Source organism: Nylanderia fulva, unplaced genomic scaffold (assembly GCF_048542155.1).
Source record: "Nylanderia fulva isolate GAGA-0341 unplaced genomic scaffold, ASM4854215v1 Scaffold18, whole genome shotgun sequence".
Lineage (NCBI taxonomy): Eukaryota > Metazoa > Arthropoda > Insecta > Hymenoptera > Formicidae > Nylanderia > Nylanderia fulva.
Window position 1 is genome coordinate 189,625 of NW_028190055.1, and position 25,734 is coordinate 215,358.

The window sequence follows — 25,734 nt, forward strand, 5'->3', positions numbered from 1 at the left end:
TTAATTTCGGTCTTAAATTCCGCATTCAATCCAAAATACAATCGCACACCGTACATAGCGTAATATATCGTTCTTTCCATAATTATTTCGTTATCTCTTTCTAAGACCTCATATATTGTTATGTTTTGCTGTTGAAGCAAAATGCTTATGACTGCTTTGTGCTAAGGATTTCGTTCCCTCTTTTAAGCTTGTTGGGGATTCATCAAGGCTAAAAGACTAATGAATCACTTTGTACATAAATGAGAAAGCTTATTTTCAATCATTCACAAACACGTGTAGTCGAAAATGGAAAATAATATATGATAGAAATATATTCTTGATATTAATTTTTTTCAAATATAATGCAAATTAATCCAATATTGATATTAATTCTTTTTAATGATAAAAATGCAAGTAGAAATATTAATTTATATTATAATATATAATTTCATTATTATAATTGTTAAATTTATATTGTTTAATTTAAGTTTGTTTTTTATTTATATTTATTTAATACATCTTTGCTCAAAAAAATAATCCGGTCATTCATATTACTTTTATATAATCGTTGACACGATTAATTAATTATAAAAATTAAGTTACTAATCAATTATTACAATTTATAAAAATAAAAGTATACATGCTTTACCAATTGTAAGAAAAAGAAAATTAAAAGATGCAATTTCCTCTTATATAATATTATTGCACGAGAAGATCGAACCGTCCGACGAAGGATGCGTAATCGCGAAGAAGCTCGATAAAGGAAGTAGAGTTGGTTACGTGACGCATTTTCTCGTATTGATATGAGGGGCCAGACATAAAAAACGAATTGCGATAAGCGGGAAAATCAATCTGTTGAACAAGGGGCGAAATGATATCTCAGATCTCAGAGGATATAAAAAACTGATCGCAGAATACGTCAGTTTTTTTCTGTGACACATATATGTATATATATGTACATTATTCATCAACGCGAAATTTTCACTTGTATCACTTGTTCACATATCATTCATCAGCGCGAAATTTTAACTTGTTCAATGGAATGTCGTCTGCAATTTAAATTAACGTAACCGAGAAAATTTGTGAATGGTCACGAGATACGCGCAGTATCTCATGCATCATATGTTTTATAAGTGACACTGACAGATGAAGACAATGCATACGGATAATGTAGGGAACGCGATATGCAACGACGAATACGTAAGAATAATTTCAGTCACGCGTATAAATCGTTTTATTTTCGTTTCTTGGCAAACAATCCCATGGGCAAGAATTCTATAAAAATATTCGCATATATAAAAAGCGCGCACATGCGGGAGACTTTAGAATAAAAATGCTATAAAAGCGATCACATAAAAACTACGAAATTTTACGAGGAAAAGCATCCCGCTTATCATATTTATATCATTGAGACTAACCGATTATGTTCACATTTGTCAAGAGTATTCAACTTATTTGGAAATAAAAGTATAGAGTTAAATAGATATCCCACACAAATTTGGAGTAACGTTTTAAATTTTAAAGAAATGTGTGGATGAGCTAAAGCTCGAAGGAAGATTCCGCGTGCGCAATATCACGAGGCAGCGATTTGGCCAGCAAAATATATATGCACATTTCCATAAAATGAAAATATCGTCGCTAGAACTGTGAGTCAAAGGGCTTTCGCAGAGTTCAAGCCATTCAGTTAGAGGCTGTACTTTTAACGAATTCAAGGGAATATCCTGGATCGTAGCGGTTTTTTTCATATTAATCGAATATGTATATATTGCCGCTATATGTCTTAGCAACAGGACAAAATTATGCTTCGTATCTTACTCTTAGCTGTTTAAATTTAAAACGGCCGAAAGTTCGAATATTATATATCGATTGAGTGGCATCGCGACTTTATTTAGCATTCGAAATAGATGTATACATATCTCCTATATTAAGAACTTTCTACACATCCCTTGAGTGCGGAAAAACGAAGATCTACTTGACATTATATATACGAGTATGTACGATCGGAGACATCATATTTCACGAAGTTAGACGATGAGTCTGCACAAATAAATGTTGAAAAATCAGTTTATACGATAAAAGGTCACTATAAAGATACGACAGCAAAATTAAAAGATCAAATATATAACGTAGACCATTCACAATAGATTATATTCTTTAGAGTTATAGACGTCGAGAGGTCGTGGGAATACGCGCATGCTATAGAGACGAGATCCAACACTTAGCAACAAGAACAGCAATCTGTCGAGACGACAGAAATGAACTCCAGACGACTACACTAATTATAGAGACGTGAATTCGTGCGAGTTCGCACCTTAACTTCCCTAATGCGTAATGCCAGACAAGATTTATGACGATAATTACGACGTTATGGTCTGACGCGAGGCACACCGATCGATCATATGGATCGTGACACGCCAGACAACTTGATGCATATTTACTTAAGCACGTTCGAACGAGACGATGTGGCTATATCGAGAGTTCGCCGCTACTCAGCTTTCTCCCAATCTTAATGCGCGTCGCGCATTAAGGCATGACGCGTAAAAAAAAGAAAAAGATTGGCGGATTTGCGAGAGATTAAGCTTCTCGTTTTATAACATCGACTCTCGGATGCTGACAACGCGATATCCTTTAATACCTTTTTATGATTTTCAATTTGTCGCAATTTTGCCTTTATTTTTGTTATGTTTGCAACAAAGATTTTTCCAATATTTTTTTCTTTAATTGTTTGCATTGTTAAGATATGGTCAATTAAAAACCAGCCACGACGTCTAATTCAAATGAGATTTCAATTTATTTATTTACATTTAAATATATTTTGAAGAATACGTAACGTTGTTTCTAATTATTTGATTAAATCCTAATAATGTTTGAATCATTTTAAATCGGGTAAAGTTCAGCTAATATCTTTAAATGTTCCGGAAATTAAAAGTTATGCAACACAAGCAATTTTATTTGTATCCTTTTTGCGCAATGCATTTCTGAAGTACGATAGCTTAAGATGTAATATAACTTGCGCCTGTTCACTCATACATATAGCGAAGCTGTGAAATGGCTGTCTTTATAATTCCAACTCACTTTTTTTGTACGCACAAGAATATTATAGTTGGCGCATCCACTCAGAAGTACTTGCATAAAATATGATCTAATGGCATTCGCGTTTTAAATGCAGCTATTATGAATGGTCGCAAAAAAAGTAGGGCATGGCGCTACTTTGGATTTTAATATCTTACTTCCGAATTTCACCTGTGCACTTTTATTTTATCATGAACATATTACTGCTTTCTATTTATTTCTCTTCGAATCTGTTCTACGAAATTTTATAAAAGGGAGATTTTCATTTCACATTAAGCATTAAGCTGTATTAAGCCGAAGTACTTTCGAAGACAATACATAGCTTCATTTATATTCAAATTCTATGTAATTTCGTATTTTCCACATATTTTGAAAGCAAAACAATAAAGTAAATTAATTATTCGTTGGTAAAGTAGCTCTAAAAATAAGTTTAAAAAAATATAATAATTAATATTATTTTTTTATTTAACTTTTTTTTATAGACAACTTAATTTAAATATTTTATTCATGTTAATGATAATGATATTTAGGAATCAGTAGAATAAATAGATAATATCCCAGACAGCACCAAGTTCAATTGGCGCATAAGATATTATTAAGAAATCTTTAAGACAGCTTTAAGAAATCTTATGATATGATATATATCCAAAAGACATCTTAAAGATATCTTATGCGCCGATTTTGGATTTGGTGCTGTCTGGGTATATAGATATTCAAGTACAGTTCTTCAATATTTGAAACAAAAGGGAATAAAATTGAATTTTTAATTTTTAAAAAACAGGCTCTATATTCTATTTTATATAGGTCTATATGATATGAGTGAGTATTATCCTTTTTATAATTTAAGTTGATATACATATATGTATTTGTTTGAAGACACAAATTCTCTTTGATAAATATACCATAATGCATAAAGTTATACAACAAACACATAGTTAAATTACAATAAATACATAGTGAAACATCTCGGAAAGACAATGAGATATTTTTCATCTGACGGAAGGGTGGAAACAAAAAAACATTATATAGCGAGGGATTGTATGCGCGGTTGCACACCACAATAAGAAATGACGCAGAAAATGAGAAGCGAAAAAAGAAAAAAGACACAATGATGAAGTATTATACATATTTCGTATAATGCGCGCTATGTGATAAAAGAAACCGAGCTAACGAAGAAGAAGTTGTGACTTTTTTCTTGCAGAAAGTTTTCACAAAAGAAACTATATAGGTACGTTAGATTGATGTACAAATATCATTTATAAATGTTACTTATTATTAGAAATAGATATTTTCTATGACTTTATCTGCCATGAGATTTTTATTACTTTTTATACAAATTTTCGTGTATTTCTATCACATTATATAAAAATTTACGTAAACAAAGGCATTGTTACCTCTTCGTAAAATGCAAATTATGATAATCTTTATAAAACTATTTCCCAAATTTAGAATACGCTATTGTTGAAAGTTGAAACACACCGAAAATCTTAGCTGTTATCAGGAAAATAAAAATCAAATACCTTTTACTCACAATATCTTACAATCGCTTTCACGATAGAAGCATTGGTTAGAAAGAAAAGAAAAAGTTAAAATTCTCTTCCTATACTACTTAAAAGTATTTTTTTATAGTTAAAGATACAATTACAAAACGCGTTTTATTTATGTTTTATAAGGATTCACTAATTTCGTACATTCAATGTTTGTTTTATGTCTCTGAATAAAGAATATTTTTATTAAATAAAGTTATATGAATTTAAAAATTATATAATTTTTTACAAAATACTTTTATGTAAGAAAATGTAAAAAGTAAAGAGTAAAACGAGATTTTTGCGCTGTTTATTTTTAAACTTATATTCTTTATCTTTACAACATTTTATCTCGATTGTTTGAGTACGTAAAATATATACGTAGCTATTGTTGACATTGATTTGAATTTGTTTCTATCCGATTTAAATTGCAAATTAGATTTTGTACTAATTAATCTACACTAATTTTATATAATTTTGTAACGTTAAATGTTATGTTTATTCAAGTAATCATTATATATATTTTATATTTTTATATTCATTTACCACTCGGATTTTTAGTATATATCTTTTTTTGTAATATGTTTTATAATATGTAAATATTAAATGTGTAGGAATAAAATATGCATATAACGAAATGTAAAAGTACATAAAAAAAATACAGCTGAAGTTTGACGTAAAAACTAGTAAAACTTTGAAGATTTATATATAATTTCTTCAAATATTTCGTACAATATTATTGTTAATTTTTTGTTTTTTGTTTTTAATAATTATACGTAACAGCAAATTTTTTTCAAAATGCGTAAAAATGAAATTTATTTTTACAGCTAAAAAATATAATCACGCATTAAAAACATAAACCATTAAAATTTTCAATGCTTTAGCATGCCAATTAATTTGGGGAAAGATTTTAATTATTTAATATTATTTTAGATAAATTGAATGGATAATTTTAATGAGAGAATAATGTTTAGTTTCAATTATACCTACTTTTTTTTATCATCGGATTAATGTCTTTGAATAAATCTGAAAATTTTTTGGGATACCTATATTTCATTTTTTTTAATCAATATATTTTTTCAAAAGAAACCCTTTATATACTTTCAAAACATGTGTGTTTCAGAAAATGTATAAACAAAATACAAATACATATGTATCTCTTTAAATTTTCTTGCGCGCGTCACGCGCGTGCACTAAAGTTTTCCAACATGAAAATATCAAATGGTGAGTGACATCGATATAAGCAGAAAAAATCCTAGAAAACTAACAAACAAAGTATCCCTTGTTTTGAAGTTCAGTGATGCGACCACCCATCGCGCGCGGCGGGAGATCGCGATTTTGCTCGAAAAATTTGAATTTTAAATTTCCCATGCATGTGGCACGCGCGAGACACGCTCTTTTTCTCTCACATGCAGATCGCACGCTCGTATTTATCCCTTTACCTCACAACATCCCCGTGCGTGATGAGCCTGTCATGCGGCATTTGATAACTTCCTGCTTTCTGCGTTCGCTCGGACACGTTTCTCTTCGAACAACGCTCGGAGGGCAACGAGAAGCGCGTCGTGAAATAACATCCGCAAGAGACGCGATGAGGAGAAAATTGCGAGAGACGCGATAGTGTCACGTGCGCGAGCCGGAAGTAACATATACGAGAAACGTGATAGCGCGCGTGATGAAAATGAATTCGCCAGGACCAGCAGGAGAAGTCGGAAAAACGTGTCGTCGCGAGGTGAATCGCGCACTGCTCCGGACGAGATGTACGGCAAATACGGCCGTACGACTATACTTTGACGTCGCGACGCCGGCGACGACGACGACGACTACTACGACAATGACGACGTCGACGTCGACGCGTGCTACTAGCGACCGGTAGTTCACCGGGGGTAGGAGAGAAATGTAAAAGGGGATGCGCATGCGTGTCTCTTCGCCTCTCATCCGACTCTCGCGTCCGATTAAACGCAGGTTTCTTCCACGTTGCAGCCTCCCCCGCGACAGACTCGGATTCCATCTCGCATTATTATCGCGATCGGGCAAGCGAGAGCTTATCGGAGAATTCTTTTCATACAAAATTCTAAATCTTCGAGTTCTCGAACTGTCCCTTTTGTGATCGTGCATATACATCTTTTCGATTCAAGGAACATTTGTATATATTCCGAGATGTAAAAATGTAAACATACTCAACTATTTTAGAAACGTTCTGCTGCGTTATTACGTTAAGCTTAAATTATGCAACACAAATTTTATTGAGAAAGAGTAAATTGCTATAATGAAGTACTATTGAATGATATTATGTCGCTCATTGATATGCAAATTGTAAAGCTAATGGCATTTAAATGAGTTATATGTATGTATATAAATAGAGGTACTATTAGAAAATAAGAAATCTAAAATACAAATCAACGCTCGTGTAAAATTTAAAATTAATAAAACATGAAAAGTAGGCCAAATATACGGGCCGAAATGATTTAGATGTAAGATTAATTAAAAATTATTTATTCATAATATAAATGTAACATAATATAAATGTACATTTATATTATGAATAACTAATTTTTAATTATTCTTACATCTAAATCATTTCGGCTCGTATATTTGGCCTACTTTTCATGTTTTATTAATTTTAAAGAAATCTATTTTTCAAAATTCTAAAAATATTGCAATAGTTTATGTATGTACCACGATCTTTGACATATAATTTTAATTAAGTGCAGTTTAATTTTGCAAAGTCATTTAAAATCTGTACGACATACAAAATCTGTACATATATTTGACAAAACCGCAATCTCATATAAGAAATTAATGAAATAACATAATCCAAAACAAATTATTTTTGTCGAGATTTATTTTTTATTTTTTTCATTTTGTTCGAGAATTGTAATAATTTCTTATTCATATAAATTCTCGCAGATATTATAATTTGTCTCATACAAGAGTCAGATATCCCGTCGTAGGAACAATCACCTTAATCGCTCTATTTGGTTTGGCACCATACTGTGAAGTATATTTTGACTTTTATAGGAGAGACTCTTCGCTACTCTTTAGATCCAGTCTGCGTCGCTCCATAAGAATAGAAAGAAAGAATAAAATTTCACCGCGATATACTTCCGCTTTTATTTCGTTTCGTAACAATTGTCGCGAAATAGCACAACTCAGAAATTGAAGTTATTTTTTTCTTAGCATTTGTATATAAATAACAAAGTAATTTATCCTGCTCTATCGGTTATATATAATGAAAATGTACTAATACAAAAAATCTATATATGTATATACATATATATTATGATAAAGCTAATAAGATCGATAAATGTTCGATTAAAGAAAGACAATATGCTAACCTTCGTCATAAAATTTCAACTAGATGAACCTAATAAATCTAATTCACCGTCAATTTTTTCATTCGCATCTTTCGTGTTCTCTACAGTATGAATATGGTAATTGCAATCATAAAGTTTCAAGTAAGCTCTTAGTTATTCCGAATACTTCCAATATGTCTTTTTCCGAATTCGATTCGTCCTTTGACTTGTGACTTATCAATTTTTTTATCTACAAGGAAAAACTCGAAGGAAGAACAAAGAGAAACATATGTATTATAATTTATATCAAGAAAATTGCTGATACTCTTCGAAAAAAAACCATCGTGGATATAAATAAAAATTCCAGGCTATGCATATATTATAACGCACATCAAATGTAAAGTGTGATATTTGAAATTAGAGCAGGACACGTGTCACGTGTGTGAATTGAATCAGGTGTTCCGGCAATGGAAAAGTTTTGAGACGTTTTATCATCAGTACGGAATATTGCCCCAATATACTTCCCCTGAAATTTTGATGAAAATTTATGAACATATATACGCGGATTGTTCACATTTTCATTGATTAAACTTTCAGCTAATGCTTGCAATGGGATTACTCGCACGTGGTTTAACAATAGCTCGTCGAAATGCATCGAATTTGAAAATTCATGGAATAATATTGCTACTGTGTTCTTACAATTTTATTCCTACATATTATATTTTTTATTCCTATGACAATAATTTCGTAACAAACGAAAAATATGCAAATTAAAATGCATATAGAAAATTATATACATTTGCAATACTGTATCAGCGTAAAGTTACACTAGTTTCACATATTATGTAATTATTTAGACAAAAATATTTCTTTATTTCTTAAAACATTATAATAAAACAAAGTATTCTGTTACGCATAAATAATGTAAAATATAATTTTTTATATAAAAATAAAAAAAAGGAATTTATGTATGTGCATTTCTGGAGTAGTATCTATTTCATCTATATATTAAAAAATTGTTACTTTGTGTTTGTGTCTTTTATGCAAATACGCATATCAAATTAATTAAATGGCTTAATCGATTACAAATAAACCAATATAGATAGTACTATCATTCAACGGCGTAAATCGATTCTAAGTAAACACAGGAAATTAGGAAGGTCAATTTACCAATGCGTTAGTTTAATGGGAGTGCTTCGGAGCCATCATTATTATTTTACAACGCCACCAAAGAAGCGCATGTTTAATGTTTAATGCAACTTGGCAGTCTTGATGTTCGATAACTTAAATTTGCTGACTAAAAGTCGCTAAGTTGTTGAGAAGACGAAGTTTGTTACGGCAAAATATATGTTACACTTTAGAGTATCGTTAAACAGGAAGTTTTTATTTGTAGTATTTATTTATAGAGTAAGTTATTATTTAAAGAATCTCAGTCAAATAGGAAACTAATTTCTATCGTAAATAGAGGTTTTGCTAAACGAGAAGTTTAGCTAAACGAGATAAAAAGATATAAGATGGAAGAAATCCACCTATTCCCTATTTCCATTATAAAAAAATACACTTTCTATTAACTATAACCTTATAAGTATATAACATATACACACGCACACACACACATCAAACAATTATTATTATATGAGTGATTTTAGTATATTATATTATTTTTAATTTATTTGTATTATTCTCTCAAACTGATAAATTTGTGCTATTTACACAACATTAACTAACAAAGAGAATTAAAATGACATAAGATATTATATTTTTAATTTAATCAAAAATATTTTCAATTTATTTAAATACTATTAAATTATTTTTCAAATTGCTTTTATTCAACGAAAAATTTTAAAAATATAGATGTTATTATATTGTCTTATTTGAAAAAAATTGTTTATTATAAAATAGAAAATATCAAACAATATTATAAGTCAAGCGAGAAAGTTCTTGCAGTGCAGTTTGATTTATATTGAGATTTACAGAAAATATATTCAGTATTTTCATTATCAGTTTTTTCGATGTATTGGAGAACATTTTACACAAGTATCGTAAAATGTTAAAGCAATAATCCTACGATTCGTCATTCTAATTTTGAATTATCTATCAGCAGTATCTCTGAGGATTGCATTGTATTTACGAATTTAGTCCAATATAACCGAGAAAGGCACCTATATCTCCCACAGGAATTATCTGCGGGCGTGCATTTGTCACACGAGTGTATTCCATTAAAAAGTAATTAACGAAAGCATCGGTTTGTATTAACTGTATATTATTCGCGATATTAATTCCTGATTTAAAGCCGATTTTATTCCTAAAATCAATATTCTATGTTCTGTGTTCATTTTTGATTACATACACATATATAGCGAAAATATTAACCTCCGTAGAAAACGTTTTTGGATCAAAAAAATGTGAATTTGATTAATTAATTTTTAACGGATGTTAAAAAAATAACAAAAATAGTTTCAAAAAAATTGCTTGAATAACATCAATCTATCGTATTTATTATTTTTTTATAAGCTATCAACTGCGTTATACAAATAGCAATGCAATTACTTGCACTTGAAATTACAAGTGTTATATTTAAATTGCAACAGTTAAATGTAAAATTTTGTCGTAAAATCAAAATTAAATTCATTTTTAACACAAACCGAAGTCATAATATTTTTAAATAAATAAGTAAAAATATATCCTTAATCTCAGAAGGATTTTCTCCATTTCACATGAAATAATTTTTGCAAATGCTTCTATGACATAATTACAAGAAAATAAATAACGTTAATATAACGCTAATTGGTTTAAATATTAATAATCTGTTGATTTCAAAAAGCAATTATTCTAATAATGAAATCGATCGATCAATTTGTTATGTAACAAATATTCTAATATTTGTAATATATTTTAAACTATATTTTAGCCTTTAGTATTTTTGTGACAAAATACCCAAAGTTTACTTTTCTTAACTGACTTTTATAAATTTTCATTTTTTTAGAGAAAGCTGAGAAAGCTTTATAAATAGAGCCTTTGAAGAAAGTGGAAATACGAGATATTAGAGAGGAGAATTTAAGACATTAAAAAATGTATAATTGTATCTTTAGAAAAATATGAAAACTATGAATGTCGATACAGTCTAGATAAACTGTACTTATGTCACTGAAATGTATATTAAATTTGAAACATCAATGTACGTAATAAAATAAAGTGCTTCAATCTGTATATTGCGTAATATACATATACGATATTTATATATGTACAAAAATCTAAATAAACTGTGTCGGAAATTGCATATAGTAATTTAATAAACAGATGAATGAAATCTCTTTTCTATGCGGTAATTGCGATATGGAGAATACTTCTCACAAATAAATGGATATTTTCAATTATATACGTAGTTTGTGCACGAAGGGAAACGGAAAACTGAGTGACGTCAAGCCCGAACTGGAACGCAGAATAGTAGCAATAGGAATTCGTTACTCATCTCGACATATCTCGCGAGTCTCGAGGTGATTTATACGACAAACGCGTCGTAGAATAACGTTTTCAGGCGAAAGGGATGAAAGATCAAGGATCCAGAACTTTGACCTGACAGAAATTTGTCAAAACGTACATTATATACTACTTGTGCTCGAGTAATCCGCGCAAATATGTCTATAGAAAATCGCCACTATAAATTATCTAAGTAATTAGAGATAGTCATATTATTCTCGTTAATTGCTCTTCCATCACGATACTTTATACATTTCGACTTTATACTTGGAAAGTTGTAATTTAGATCGATTAGTAATTTAATTTAAAATTATTCCCACTGATCATCGTTTTACATTCACGACTGTGAGAGAACTGTATTAATTATTATATTCATTGAATACATTGCACTCTAATAAATTACAAGTTTAAAATCATTTTCTTAATTACGACTTATAATATTTTAACGTCTTGTTGATCAAAAGTGTAATATTACAGATATATTATAACTTACATAACTTTTTTAATATATTCCATACAAATGCAATGTGTGTAGCATATTTGAGAGATTTGGAATTAGAATTAGAATTTATACTTAATATTTGCCGAAATAATGTTTCTAGAAATAACTGCAAACAAAACTCCTAAATCAAATTTTATTAGATAGTAAAAAATGTGTTCTTTTCGCGAAAAAAATCAAATAATGCGGCGCTCTTATTTCTGCAACGTTCGTCATGTTATTGCATACCATGCATCAATCCCTTATTCCATCACGGACGCATGTATATGGGTACATACACGTGATCATCGTCGACACGTATCGAGATGTTGTCGTGAGTAGATATACGCGTGTATCTCAGTGTGCACGCAGCCGACAGATCCCTCATATTACTGGTCACGAAAGGGCGTGAATTATTATCGGATACGAGATAGATACACCGCGTTTGTTCGCTCGATTGCTCGACCCTATAAATCGAAAAGATTTCAATGGTAACGACTAGCTCCACAATTCAACGAGTGATCGGTGATTTATTGTTCATCTTCGAACGGCTCTTTTCTATATCCGAAATTCGATGGACCCGATAGAATAGTAGTTTATTTTACAGATCCCTTTACAGATTGGATAGAATCGAGAAAAATCAAATTTCTTGCGAGAGTAAAACGTATTGCATATACATATAATTGAGTAATTAATAATGTATATGTACAAATAATATAATTATATGTGTGTGTAAAGTTTCCGAGTTATTTGCTACTTTAAATAGTAGGTATGCTTTATTTATTACTTGTGTAATTTTGATCTATATATATATGATATTTTAAATTAATTTTTATTATAGTGAACAAGATTTCGCTGCTTCTCTTTTGTATATTTTTTCATTCTGCTTTATATTAATAATAAAACAAGACGCGTTTCAAAAATCTTTTAAATACCGAAGATTTGATTACGCAAGATAACACATCCATAGATTAATTTTTCATAAATTTTCATCGATCAGACTTACGTAATGTTATAACTACGTTAACTACTTTTCAAGAAAAGAATTGTATATGAATAAGTTAAAGTTTATGTATATTTACAAAACATTTGCAACTTCCGACAGTAGAAATTGGATTGTATATATTCACCGTAGGAAAGTAGAAAAGTTTCGTCGAACGTAACAAATAGCATACCCAAGTGTATTCGGGATTGTCAATAGCTTTTAAATCAATACGTGCTACAGCAAATGGCTCATTCTGTATATCGTTTGGTTTGTTGTCGACATTTCTATGGTTTATTCCATCTTGCCCCGCCCTTGTTTTTAAAACAAATTACTTAACAATTTATGCGTGCTGAATTATTATCGCTTAAACTTCCGCACGAGCAATATATCTTTGTATGAAAATTTATGCAATAAGATTACCTCGGCAAGTAAGAAATCATCGTGAATAACAATTAGAGATTACGGTTTCAAGAAAGTCTCGATATACGTCCTGAAATTATCGATCACCGTGGGATTTATTCGGTGAGAGTAGGGTAATTGCGAATTGTATAAACAGTGACGTATGCGTGATTAAACGTTGAGTTTAGCTAGGTTGAACATTGATTACAATTTCATGTTAAAGGAGTCTGTTTTCGCAAGTTTTTATAAAAAATATGTGAAAAAATTTTTCTGAGTTATTACAATAGAAATAAACGAAAAAAACGCAATTTATTCTATTAAAATGGTTCATATTTTTAGTTTGAAACGATTACTTGACGATAGAAGCTGCGTAAAAAAAAAAAAAAAAAAAAAAAAAAAAAGAAACTCCCATAAAAGCTTCAGCGGTACGTTGAAATCTCGGAGGCTTATTTACATGCTCATATTTACACTTATATTGATGTATGTGTACTGTATAATATCGTGATATTGCATAAATGCATTGTTTTTTTGTTTCCAGCATTGCAAAATAGAAGTTTATAATCCGTTACATATCCGTGAGATATTCGTAATTTTAGAAGGCAAATTGCAAAATAAATATCAAATTTATTTGCGCGCAAAGTTAATTAATATCTACATAAAGTTAATTTGCAAAAATTAATTACCAAAAAATTATCGAAACCTGATAGCGAAAACAAAATAATTTTTAAAAATAAATTCCATATATGTAGTATTACTATACGAAAAATTGTAGATTATTCGATGCTGTATGCAAAGTAAATTGCTTAGCATAAAAAAACACACAAAAACGTTCTGTAAAATCAGAATGAAAAATCATTCTAAAGTGAATAATTTTACCGACTAATTATTATAGATTGCTTTCAATTTTTACTGCAACTTTTTAAGGATATAAAAATATTTTTCCTTTTAACTCACAATTTCTATATATCATTTTTTATACTGAATTAGTGTTCTATTCGTGAGATACCAAAATTGTCTTGTAATTTATTGCAATTGTTCAAATATAATTGTTAAAAAACATCGAAGTTACGTCAAAATTAATATGTAATATACGTCATATACACATTAAAAATTTATTTATCTCACCTACATTATTAGATTTATTTTCAATTATTACATAAGGCGGATTATACTATCCTAATGTATTTGTATTATGTATGAATTTTTTTTATAAGATTTCAATTTCTTTAAATTTAATTAATTTTTAATGTAATGATTTCTTTACTTTTTTTAAATTTTCTGATTCTTATTCTCTAGAATTTAATTTTCATGAAAACTGCTGAAATACGAAATATATTATATATAAATTTACTATTGTACTGTCCGATTTTCAATAAATCATATTTATCTTACGCAAATGAATTTGTTAAATGTATTCTATATGATTTTTACATTGACATCTATAAAAGAATCCTTTTGAAAACAGATCCGTGTAATACGAGATTTTCTCGTCGTATTCCTAGTGCGCAAATAATTAATATGTGAAGAGAGCTCTAATTGACGTTCGATCGAAAGGATGAATGCCATTAATTGCAACATGCATAATGATTGGGATCCATCGATTTGATGATGTAGCAGTCAGAAAATGTGCAAACAATTCGCATGAAAAGTATTTATAATCCGTTTTTAGTTTGAATACAAACTAATTATAAACGATTTTAAATAATTTTCAACATTTTATAAACATTGAAATAGTCGATTGTAAAGCAGAATTCATAATCCAATGTTCATTCGAGCTTTAATTTCAGCAAGTGATCCTGCTAAACATGGAGCACAAAAAGTATTTGCTCTCCAAGCAAGAAAAAAACCGATGCTATCAAGCGTTCGCATATATTATTCATTTAATGATATAGTTGATTGTTTGATTATGAATAATTCACTTTTGAAAGCGCGGATCAAAATCCATCGTGTCAATATCCTTTGCTCCAACGAGCATCTAATCCGATGAACATCAGAGGCGTACATTTACTCTCTCGCGCGCGCGCTTTAATTCGTGAATTATTCATGGCCGAGTAACCAAAACAAGGTGTTGTTCACGCCGGCAAACAGTTGCGGAGACATATTGCAACGAAGATAAGACGATAACTCATACCCGGTTTCTCCGCGCCTTCCTTATTTCGCAACAAGAATAATGTCAACAGTGGAACTACAACTTCCGCACCATTTTCCACACGACATATTATAACAGAGAATTTCATTAGATTAACCTTTTGTCTTTTATTTCTCTCACAGACTCATTTCGTGAGATTAAAAATTGATTAAAATGTGAAGCAAAATCTTGTTCGCTTTAATTATTATATTTAATTAAACTTACCTTAATCTTTTTTTATCAGAATTATGTCAAATATATGATCAATTATATATTGTCCAGCAAAATTTTTTATACTATAAAAATGATAGGAAAGCTGTGAACAAGAATGCTAGCTTCCCTTTAAAAATGGTTTCTTTTTATAGTTAAGTACTTTAGGTAAAACTTTTGCTCTTAATAATGTATGCATTGAAATAATATATATACCACATAGGTATAATTATTTTTATTATATGAATTAAAGTTACTCACTAATCGCTGTATTGTTGTACATACGCGAGAGATATTGTGTGTCCTATTTAAATCACAGCATACAAGAAATATTTCACTAATTAAAATTATCTGAGATAAATGCGATAATGCGATAAATTACGATATTTCACTGAGCACTTAATTTAATTTATATAATTTCTTTCACTCGCGTGATTTACTATTGAAAAGGATGCGATGCACAACGAATGTGACTTCACTCCGATGCTATGAGCGCGGTATGCAAGATGCGCATGCGCATGTCATGCTACGTCTGCGACAACAATCTTGCCAACTTAATAAATTTCGAAATTTCCACAGTCTGAATTCATATAATATATAGACCCTTGATCTTACTTTGTAAACTATGAATGCTTTCCAAAAAACATAATGAACAAAAATCACACAATTGATTAACAATTCGACAATTAAAAATTTCTCTATTTGATATAATCAATTGAGACATTATGTATGTTTGATAGAAAGCTTCTCATGTACAATGCAAAATGTATCATCCAATAATAAATGCTATATCTTATGATGAATAAATACTGTAATGTGTATATTTATTATTTTAATCTCTTTCTCTTCCCTGAGATACATGTACGTATAAAAATGGTAACTAAAAACTTGTTGATTTTTAATTTTTAATATTTGTAGCATTTATATTGAGAAAGAGAAATATAATTTATAAGTAATATTAAATTTGTAAAATAGATACAAAATTGTTTAGTTAAATTTATATATAAATATATTTTGTATCACAAATTTAAATAAATTATAAATCGTATCTTTCTTTCTCGATATAAGCTCCAAAAATATTAAATATCTACGAAAAATAAAAATATTAAATATATAAAAAAACGCAAGTGATAAACAAGTTCAATATTTAAGAAAAGTCACAAGTTAATTAACACCTATATACTGTTGCATCCTAATTTAAAACACAACGCAATTAAAATAAAATTAAAATAACGGAACAAATGTTAATGAAACAAATTAAATCTAAAAAAGTAAACGAGGTTCTTGTATCCGTGAATAATTAAGTGAAAACAAATCTGCATCATGAGTTGCAGATGTCTCTTCTGAAAGAGAGAATTTTCCAAGTGGCATTTGAACTTCCTCTTTGCCTCCTGTGAATAACATATCAATATTTAGTTCGATAATATAATAGATGATGTAAAATTAAATTCTTTAATAATAAATTAAATTCTTTAATAATGAATTAAGTTCTTTAATAATAAATTAAATTTTTTAATTAAAATTAGATTCTTTAATTTTATATTATATCTATCTATTATATATCATCTAACTAAACATTTGTACTTTACAAATAAAATCGTAAATATATTACTTACTGATTACTTTCAAGACATAATTTTCAGAGCTCGAATTAAAACTCACTACCTCAGTCACAATAAAATTAGATATTTGAGGTGTATAATCTGCGCCAATCTTCAAAGTCTGAAATTTAATACAATTTAGAAAAGAGATATAGTTAATTTTGTTTAAATTACAATATTTAATATATATATTGGAGATACCTTGAAGGCAATAATATCTTTAACTTGTGGCTTTCTAGTCATAATGGGACATAATTCTAGATCGCTAAGTATCAAGTTTTCATAATTTTGTGTCTTTTCTTTATCTTGTAAATTTTTTTCTTTGCTAATATTGTCTTCCATATTTTTTTTCAAAACTCTGGTTCTTATTTCATCATTTAGTTCATTTTCCCTCTTAACTTCATTTTTTACTTTTTTATTCACAAATGTAATTGGTGTTGAACTTTGTCCTAATGCTAAAAGTGTAGACAAATCTCTGGAGGATGAAGCTTTGCTTATGCAAGATTCATTTCTAGATGTTTCCTGTATTATTTGTTTTGCAATATTATTCTCTTCCTTTTCAATATTATCAAATCGTATATGTTGTCCAGAGGGAATAATACGAGAATCTATAATTTTTGGTTTCTTAAATGTGTTTTCACTCATACTAGAATATGATAGCAATTCTGAAAAAGTTTTAGATTTATTTTTTGGTTTGCGTTTTCGTACTCGCTTCCTCTTTGGAATAGATATAACAGAGTCTGTCAAATTACAATTCTCTGTTAAATTGTTATCTGTAAAAAAATCTGTCTCATCTTCTGTATTATCACTTACTGTTTTATCAATTACACTATAGAATGTCATGTTTTCTGCAGTGTTATCTGAAATAAATAAAAATTATCAGTTATTGTTACAAATATGAAGGTTTTATTTTATTTCCATTTTTATGCAACGTAATATAAAAACATAAATGAAACTAACTCATGGAATTTGATTGACTGTCATTTAAAATATTATTAGATATATCCAGTATATCAGATGTAACTATTCCTCTTTTGATATCTGTTGTATGGACCTGTTTATCGTGCACAGAACTATTGCATGTTTCTGATTTATTAATTCCATTTTTTAGACCTGATCCAGGAAGTACTCTGTAATTCATGAAATTACTAATCAGTATACACAATTAACAATTAAAATGAGTAATGGCTGCGATTGCAAGATAAATAAAAAATATATGAAAATTTAAAGTTCAAGAGAAATTAATTAATAAACTTATAAACTACACTAACTGTATCGTTTCATTCTCTTTCAATATGCGAATATCCTCTGTTGGTGGCAAGTATTCAGTATTGTTTAACAATAAATGAAATGGTTCTGTGATGCTGAAAAGTTTACTAATATGTTGCTGGATATGAATAATATTTTGTATCTTCGCTCCATCGATGAAAATCCAACAACATTGACGTGCATCATGGAAAAACTTTGACAAATCAATTTTCAATCGGAATTGTGGATATTTCATTGTGACTTCTGCGTCTATCATTATGTTTAAAATCGTGTCAGTTGTAAATAACGTGAATGGCGATGCAACTGTCAATCACTCTTGATCTCGCTGAGCTATTCACTTTTGTTTCAGTCTGAAAATGCCGTTTAGAACTTGAAGATACCTGAACTGTCTTAAAGTCTTGAAGTTGAAACCAGAATGAGAGACAATTCTAACCCTCAAAGAAGAGGATAAACTGCGACGATCTATTCTCTGTTCTTATTTGTGGACATATTTGTGTATGACAATTTTTCAAGCGCATTGATTGGCTGCAGTATAGAGAATTTCTTGGTCTCTATTTTTTAGCCAATCAATGCGCTTGAAAAGTTCGTCGCGTGACAAATGTAATATCACCCTATGATGACGATTCTATATAATATTTACTCTATGTCAAAAAGTGTTTCGCGGGTTTTATTTATTTTAGTAAGTATAAATGCATAAGTACTGCGAATTTATTTAAATCAGTTTCTCGTGATATATATTTGCATAATCATTTGTCACGTATTAAAATCCTATTTTAATAATTTTCATTCGCGTAATGTATGAATATAATTTTTGGGATCTTTGATTTGCTGTCGCGTACGAAGTTAGTTTGTCTAGAGCTCGCAAGAGGTCGCGAGTATCAAGTTTTGCGCGCTTTTCGTGCGTTATTTTCCCGCCATCAAGTGCGCCTCGTCCTCGCCAGCCATTAAAGTCGTATGCCGTATCAAGTGTCGGGTGCTTATTAATTGTATTTGAGCGGAATAATAGGGCCGTAATCCTAATTAATTGTTCTTGTAATCATGCGCTTAATTATATTAAATTGTTTTTGCTAGTAAGTTTGCTAGGGAGAAAGGGTAATAAAAAGAAAGGAGAAGATATTCAGGACGGCATCAATAAGTGACAACTGGAGGGTTAACATTAGGTAAGTAATTTATTATTCATTTATTCTTATTTGTAAAAAATTAAATTAAAGAAAAATTTTAATTTGCGCAATAATTATTTAGGCGTTTTTTCTACTAACAAATTCAAATAATAAGTTATTAAAAAGAGACAAACATATGTATATAGTTTAACCGGAGATTTAATTTAATCAACGTTGGTAGAAACAGACCTAATCAGTTTCTCGTGATATATATTTACATAATCATTTGTTACGTATTGAAACCATATTTTAATCATTTTCGTTCGCGTTCCTAGTATGTAGGTATGAATATGATTTTCGGGATCTTCGATGATTTGCTGTCGTGTACGAAGTTAGTACGTCTAGAGCTCGCAAGAGGTCGCGAGTATCAAGTTTCGCGCGCTCTTCCCGCGTTATTTTCCCACCATCAAGTGCGCCTCGCCAGCCATTTAAGTCGGATACCGTGCCAAGTGTCGCATGCTTATTAATTGTATTTGAGCGAGATAATAGGGTCATAATCCTAATTAATTGTTCTTGTATGCGCTTAATTATAGTGAATTGATTTTGTAAGTGAGTGCCATGAAGAAAGGGCAACAAAAAGAAAAAAGGAGAAGATTCGGAACGACAAGTGACGACCGAAGGGTTAACATTAGGTAAATAATGTATTGTTTATTTATTTTTACTTATAAAAAATTAAAATAAAAAAAAATTTAATTTGCGCAATAATTACTTTTATAGGGTCACTTTCACTAACGTCGATTATATAATATAACTTTAATCTCCGGTTAAACTATATAGCTTTGTCTCTTTTTTTGTCAACAAACGTATCTGAAGAGAGACAAAAATAGGTTAAGCGGAAGTTAAAATAACCGACGTTGATGAAATTGGTCTTTACTTAGAGATATATTAAATATAATTTCGATATTTGCTTTAATTTAAATAAAGATTATATATTTGTGTATTTTACAGATTACCGATATATGCACTATACGACATATATGCTAATGGAACTCGATTATTGCGTATTGCATCGGTGAGTTTAAAATATTTTTTATTTTAATTAATAACTATAATTAAAGAATTTGAGAAAATAACAAAATAATATATCATCAATTAAATGAATAATATAAGAAACGTACAAAAAATTTAATTTTTTATTTAAAATTATTTAAATAAAATATTTTAAATTATTAATATGCATAAATATTTTAATTTAAATTTACAAAGATAATAAATGCATCTTTATCATTTGTTTCCATAAATTACGTATTATTAAATTACATCATTATATTCTAAATAAAAATTATATTAAAAATAATAAAAATTTAAATTAGAATAAATAATTTCTATTTATATGTTACAGATCAACATTAGCAACTCGAAAATGATCTCAAAAAATCTGAAAACAATAGAAGGAATGAATAATCGGATGCCTGAGAAGAAATTTTTAGGTATTTATTAACAATTTATTAAAGAAATTAAATCAAAATTTATTAGTTTAATTTTATTTTAAGTTTAAGTTTATTTAAATATATTTTTTTTATTATTGTACGCCTTGAATATAAAATTCGTTATAATAATAATTTTTTTACATAAATTAATTATTTTAAGTTCTGTTACAATTTGGATTTAATTTCTATTTCACAGATCAACTTAAGCTGAAGACGTTAACAACCTGAGAGGAGGAGGAGGTCTGGGAGAGAGACATCGGGCGTCGGCCGGGCAATCTTTGGGTGAGCATTTATTGTTTATTAATTGTTAATTATTAAATCAAAATTTGTGAAATGTTTTAATTATATTTCTGCCGAGTACGCGTAAAAAATATTTAATTCAATGCATAAATAGTTTTCTGAAATATTAATTATTGTTAACATTGTTACATTTTGGACTTTATTTGTATGTTACAGATCAACGTCACTTCATTACGATCATAATTCCGCTGCTGCTCATTAACCGGTAAGTGATCAATTTTATTTTATTATAAGTATATTGTAGAGATTAGATGTATTGTACAGATTATATAGATGTGTAGATATACATAGATGTAGATATTCGGTACATTGTAGAAATTAGATGTGCATATATTATAAATGTTGATATTTTTTATTATACTTCTAAAAAGAATCATTATATAAAAATATTAAAATTATTATAATATTTATATATTTATTTATTACGCATCGACTGTCACGAAAATAATTCAATAATCAATCAATTGCAACTGGCAAATCAAGTATAAAATAAATAACATAAAGTAACGCGTAGTAAAATTTGCATAAAATTTAAAATATTCTCGTAAATTATTATACAACTTTTTAATCACTCTAATTCTTTTCATTTTTAATCACTTTAATTTTTTCAATTTTTTAAAATTCTGATAAAATACCTGCAAAATATCTTTAATATCTTTTAGATCTCACGTTATTTTATTACAAGTTTATAGTTTGTTTTAGTGCGGAAATGTCGTCCAAAATATCGCGCGTTTAGTGCGGGAGTTTCATCTAAAAGTATCGTGCGTTTAGTGCGGGAATTTCGTCATAGTATCGCGCGTTTAATGCGAGAGTGTCGTTCAAAGAAGGTATCGCGTATTTCGGAAATTGATGGACTATGAACGGACAATTCTGATCGATCTGAGAGGAGGAGCAGACCTCAAAGGCATCAGGCACCGGCGGAGCAACTATGGGGTGAGTCTTGTAATACTATATAAATTTATCTTTAAATTCTATATTAGAAATGATTTAAACAAAAGAAAATTAGAGAGAAATACTTTTGATATATGGTATAAATCTTATAAAAATTTATAAAAAATATAGTCTTATAAAATTTAAAGAGTTACTCAATTATACATATACTGATGATTTTATCAAATTTAAAATTTAATGGACGTAATAATAATTTTTGAAAATATTAATTATTTAAAGCACTGTTATAATTTGGATTTTATTTATATGTTATAGATCAACGCAGCTTCAATGCAGTTGTAACTCCGCTGCTGCGCATCGGCCGGTGAGTGATAAGCTATTATTTTATTGTAGAACTAACAATATTTATAGAACTAATATTTGTATAACTAACGCAATATCTGTACAACTATCTTTTGAACTAACACTATTTGTAGAGATTAGACAGTGTACATGTAGATGTAGATCTGAATCATAGATTGTAGATAGTTCTTATTACTGTTTAATTATTTTTATAAATAATTATTACAAATGAAAAATATATATTTAAGACAGCTAATAACTCGTTCATATAAGAATGATTGAATAAAACAACTTTATGGGTGGGAAAACACGAATTAAACTTGTTACACATCTTTGTTAATGATCAATATATTAATTATTACTTATTCAATTGTCAGTTTTTTAGTTTCTTAAAAATATTAAACAAACTATCGGTTGAATGGTTGATGGAAGACAACTGTATAACATCTTCACGTTATTTTGGAAACTAGAAAAATTATACATCTTTATAAACGATCTTTAGGAGTTTGCTCACAGGCTAATTAGCTAACTAGTAATAATAAAATTGTGAGTTATGAAGTATTTTAGTTATACACACAAAAAATATAAATAATTACATAATAATTAATAATATAATCATTAATATTCGTAAAATTATAATTTTATAATATCATTAATATTCGTAAAATTATAATTTTATAGTATCATTAATATTCGTAAAATTATAATTTTATAGTATAAAGTTAACTTTCTATATAAAATTATAATTTTATTAATAACACTTATACATAGTATTTATTTAATTATTACGTAAATTAATTATTATATAATTATTTTTATTCACTATGTACATATTATTAAATATTATATTCACAATTTTATTATTATTAGTTAATCACTGATAAGCTTCTAAATTGTTTATAAAAATGTAATTTTCCTAATTTCCAAAATGAAGCAAGGATGTTGCAGTTGTCTTTAACTAGTAAGTCAACCGATAATTTATCTAATATTTCCGAGAAACTAAAGAAAATGACAATCTAACAAGTAATAATATATTTTATGAATTATATTTTAATTTTCTACATATAATATAAACTACATATTTTATAGATTGAAACAAATAACTCGTATGATAAATAATCCGTACGATAAAATAGCATACTTCTGTTTTCTTTTTAACATCTGTCTTATCTTTAACATATATGTCGTAAGATATCGACGAAGTTTTACTTATCCAAGGTAACAATAATCCCAGGAAATAAGTTGAGATGACGTTATTGAAATGCATATATAATAAAATTAATTTTTATTATCTCTCAGACCCTTTCATTAATGTTTTTCGACATTTTTAAATACGCTCTTTTATTTTTTTATCTTAATCATTAGCGCGGCGATAATTAGATTTTTCCTAAATATAGGGTCGAGACCTATACCTTTATGTTATGTCACGTAATTTTTCAATATTTTTTATTATCTCGTGGAAGACCATTTTATTAATGTTTTTGCATACTTTTAAACGCACTCTTTTATTTTTTAATTAATTTTAATCATTTGTGACGATAATTAATTTTTTCAAAATTTTACAGTCCCCATTTGGGTAACATATTGTATAACTTGGTTGCGACACATCTTTTTTAATATATTTTATTATCTCTCGGAGGACAATTTTTCAAATGTATTTTGATATTTTTAAACATGATATTTTTATGTTTTAAATTCATTAGCGATGCTAATTAGTTTTTTCCTGATTTTAAGATGTAGTTCTATATTTGATGTATTTTCTATACTTTACGTTATATCATTTTTTTCATTATCTCTCAATGTTTTTTATTATCTCTCGGAGGACCTCATTAATGCGTATTTTGATAATTTTAGACACGTTCTTTTATTTTTTGTTTTTTAATCATTAGCGGTGATAATTAATTTTCTCCTAATCTTATTGTTAAGATGGTGTCCTATACTTTACATTACATGTTTTTTAAATATTTTTTTATTATCTTTCTTATATTGGAGGATTATATTGATGTATTTCGATATTTTTTAACACTGCTTTTTCTAAAGTTTTAATCAATGTCCAATTATGTCAAGTGTTCAATTATGTCGCGTGTTCAATTCTGTGTGTATTAAACTCGTCATGTGTGCTACGTGTACATATATACACACATTACTTTGTTGTATACATGATCATATTCCACGCATGATGTTATTACGCACTGATTAAAACTCTAAAAAATAAAGAGGACGTATTTTTTATTTATATAAAGATAAAAAAATGGTTTTTCATTCGATAATAAAAAATATTGAAGAAGCACGTGACATAACGTAACGTAAATTATGAAAAAGTTAATTATCGCTGCTAGTGATAATGTTGTCTTGATTCGCGTTATGTATTTGTACTATCGATCGGCTATCATCGCGAGTAAACAGTTTGACAGTTGTTTATAAAAATAGACAAAATAGGGCATATTTTACATTATTTAAAAAAGATTTTTTTACATTATTTTTAATATAAGATAGAACAATCGCACGCACGTAGCGCGCGTTTGTTTTGTTCTAGTGTTAAAAAAGTTTATTTAAAAAAAACATAAAAAGCAGGCAATCTTATTTTTTGTAGTACTGCATATTTTTTATTAATCTGCAATAATACAAAGTCAAATGCTAATGTGTAACTCTAACATTAATATTTGTTGCCATATAATTTATTTAGACAACAAAGGAAAAGCTGTTGTTACATATTATTATATTATAAAATAAATCGACTATGATCACACGCATAATTTTTTTTAGATATTATACATCGATATATTCTATGTTTTTTTCTCTCATAAAGGAAGTGCTCTCATGGAAGAATGCGCTCTAATATTTATAAGAAAATAATATATTTGTTATATATACAATTTTATGTTTTTATTACCATAACTCGTATAATATTGACGATAAATTTGGCATATTATCAAAAGAAACATACAGCAAAAGTAAAACCAAAAATTTCCTCTTTTAAATTAATTATGTTCAAATTACAATTTTCTTTTATAATTAATTAGATTAGAACTTATAAACTATGTTCTTATAATACTAACAAAACACTAACAATGAATTAATGATACACCACACACTTAAAATATATATATATACATATAAAATAATAAGTGTGTGTATGTGTATAATATGATTCTTTTTGGTTGTTATGTACACGTTAGACACATGTTTTA

The 25,734-nt window shown here is 28.4% G+C and overlaps 2 protein-coding genes and 2 long non-coding RNA genes across 4 annotated transcripts in view; 2 read left to right on the forward strand and 2 right to left on the reverse strand.

Moving 5' to 3' along the window:
- Window positions 1–6,408, reverse strand: part of LOC114933763 (somatostatin receptor type 2) — a 55,107-nt gene extending 48,699 nt beyond the window's left edge. Inside the window, exon 1 of the mRNA XM_029306341.2 lies at window positions 6,020–6,408. The gene's annotated coding sequence lies outside the window, so the exon portion shown is untranslated. The remainder of the gene's footprint in view (window positions 1–6,019) is intronic.
- LOC114941566 (uncharacterized) overlaps window positions 1–11,078 on the forward strand; it is a 113,052-nt gene extending 101,974 nt beyond the window's left edge. Inside the window, exon 3 of the long non-coding RNA XR_014924461.1 lies at window positions 10,857–11,078. This is a non-coding gene — a long non-coding RNA (uncharacterized LOC114941566). The remainder of the gene's footprint in view (window positions 1–10,856) is intronic.
- Window positions 11,079–15,754: 4,676 nt separating this feature from the next.
- On the reverse strand, window positions 15,755–18,885 carry LOC114933760 (uncharacterized). Its single transcript, XM_029306337.2, has 5 exons — window positions 18,423–18,885; window positions 18,112–18,281; window positions 17,353–18,011; window positions 17,167–17,272; window positions 15,755–16,941 (listed from the first exon to the last, which is right to left on the reverse strand). Exons 1-5 carry the CDS (start codon window positions 18,674–18,676, stop codon window positions 16,814–16,816), a joined length of 1,317 nt encoding a protein of 438 aa, XP_029162170.1. The 5' UTR covers window positions 18,677–18,885; the 3' UTR covers window positions 15,755–16,813.
- Window positions 18,886–19,963: 1,078 nt separating this feature from the next.
- On the forward strand, window positions 19,964–21,619 carry LOC146723620 (uncharacterized). The gene is made up of 5 exons (XR_014924456.1): window positions 19,964–20,212; window positions 20,529–20,592; window positions 20,923–21,010; window positions 21,207–21,292; window positions 21,467–21,619. It is a non-coding gene; the product is annotated as an uncharacterized LOC146723620 (long non-coding RNA).
- The last annotated feature ends 4,115 nt before the right edge of the window (window positions 21,620–25,734 follow it).

What these genes read in the sequence shown, in the direction of transcription:
- LOC114933760 (XM_029306337.2), bottom strand. Translation starts at nt 18,676, where the DNA reads ATGATAGACGCAGAAGTCACAATGAAATATCCACAATTCCGATTGAAA. An exon ending in AAGATATTATTGCCTTCAAG is followed by an intron (nt 17,273 to 17,352) that starts GTATCTCCAATA and finishes ATTAAATTTCAG; the next exon opens with ACTTTGAAGATTGGCGCAGA. An exon ending in TTATGTCTTGAAAGTAATCA is followed by an intron (nt 16,942 to 17,166) that starts GTAAGTAATATA and finishes TGTTATTCACAG; the next exon opens with GAGGCAAAGAGGAAGTTCAA.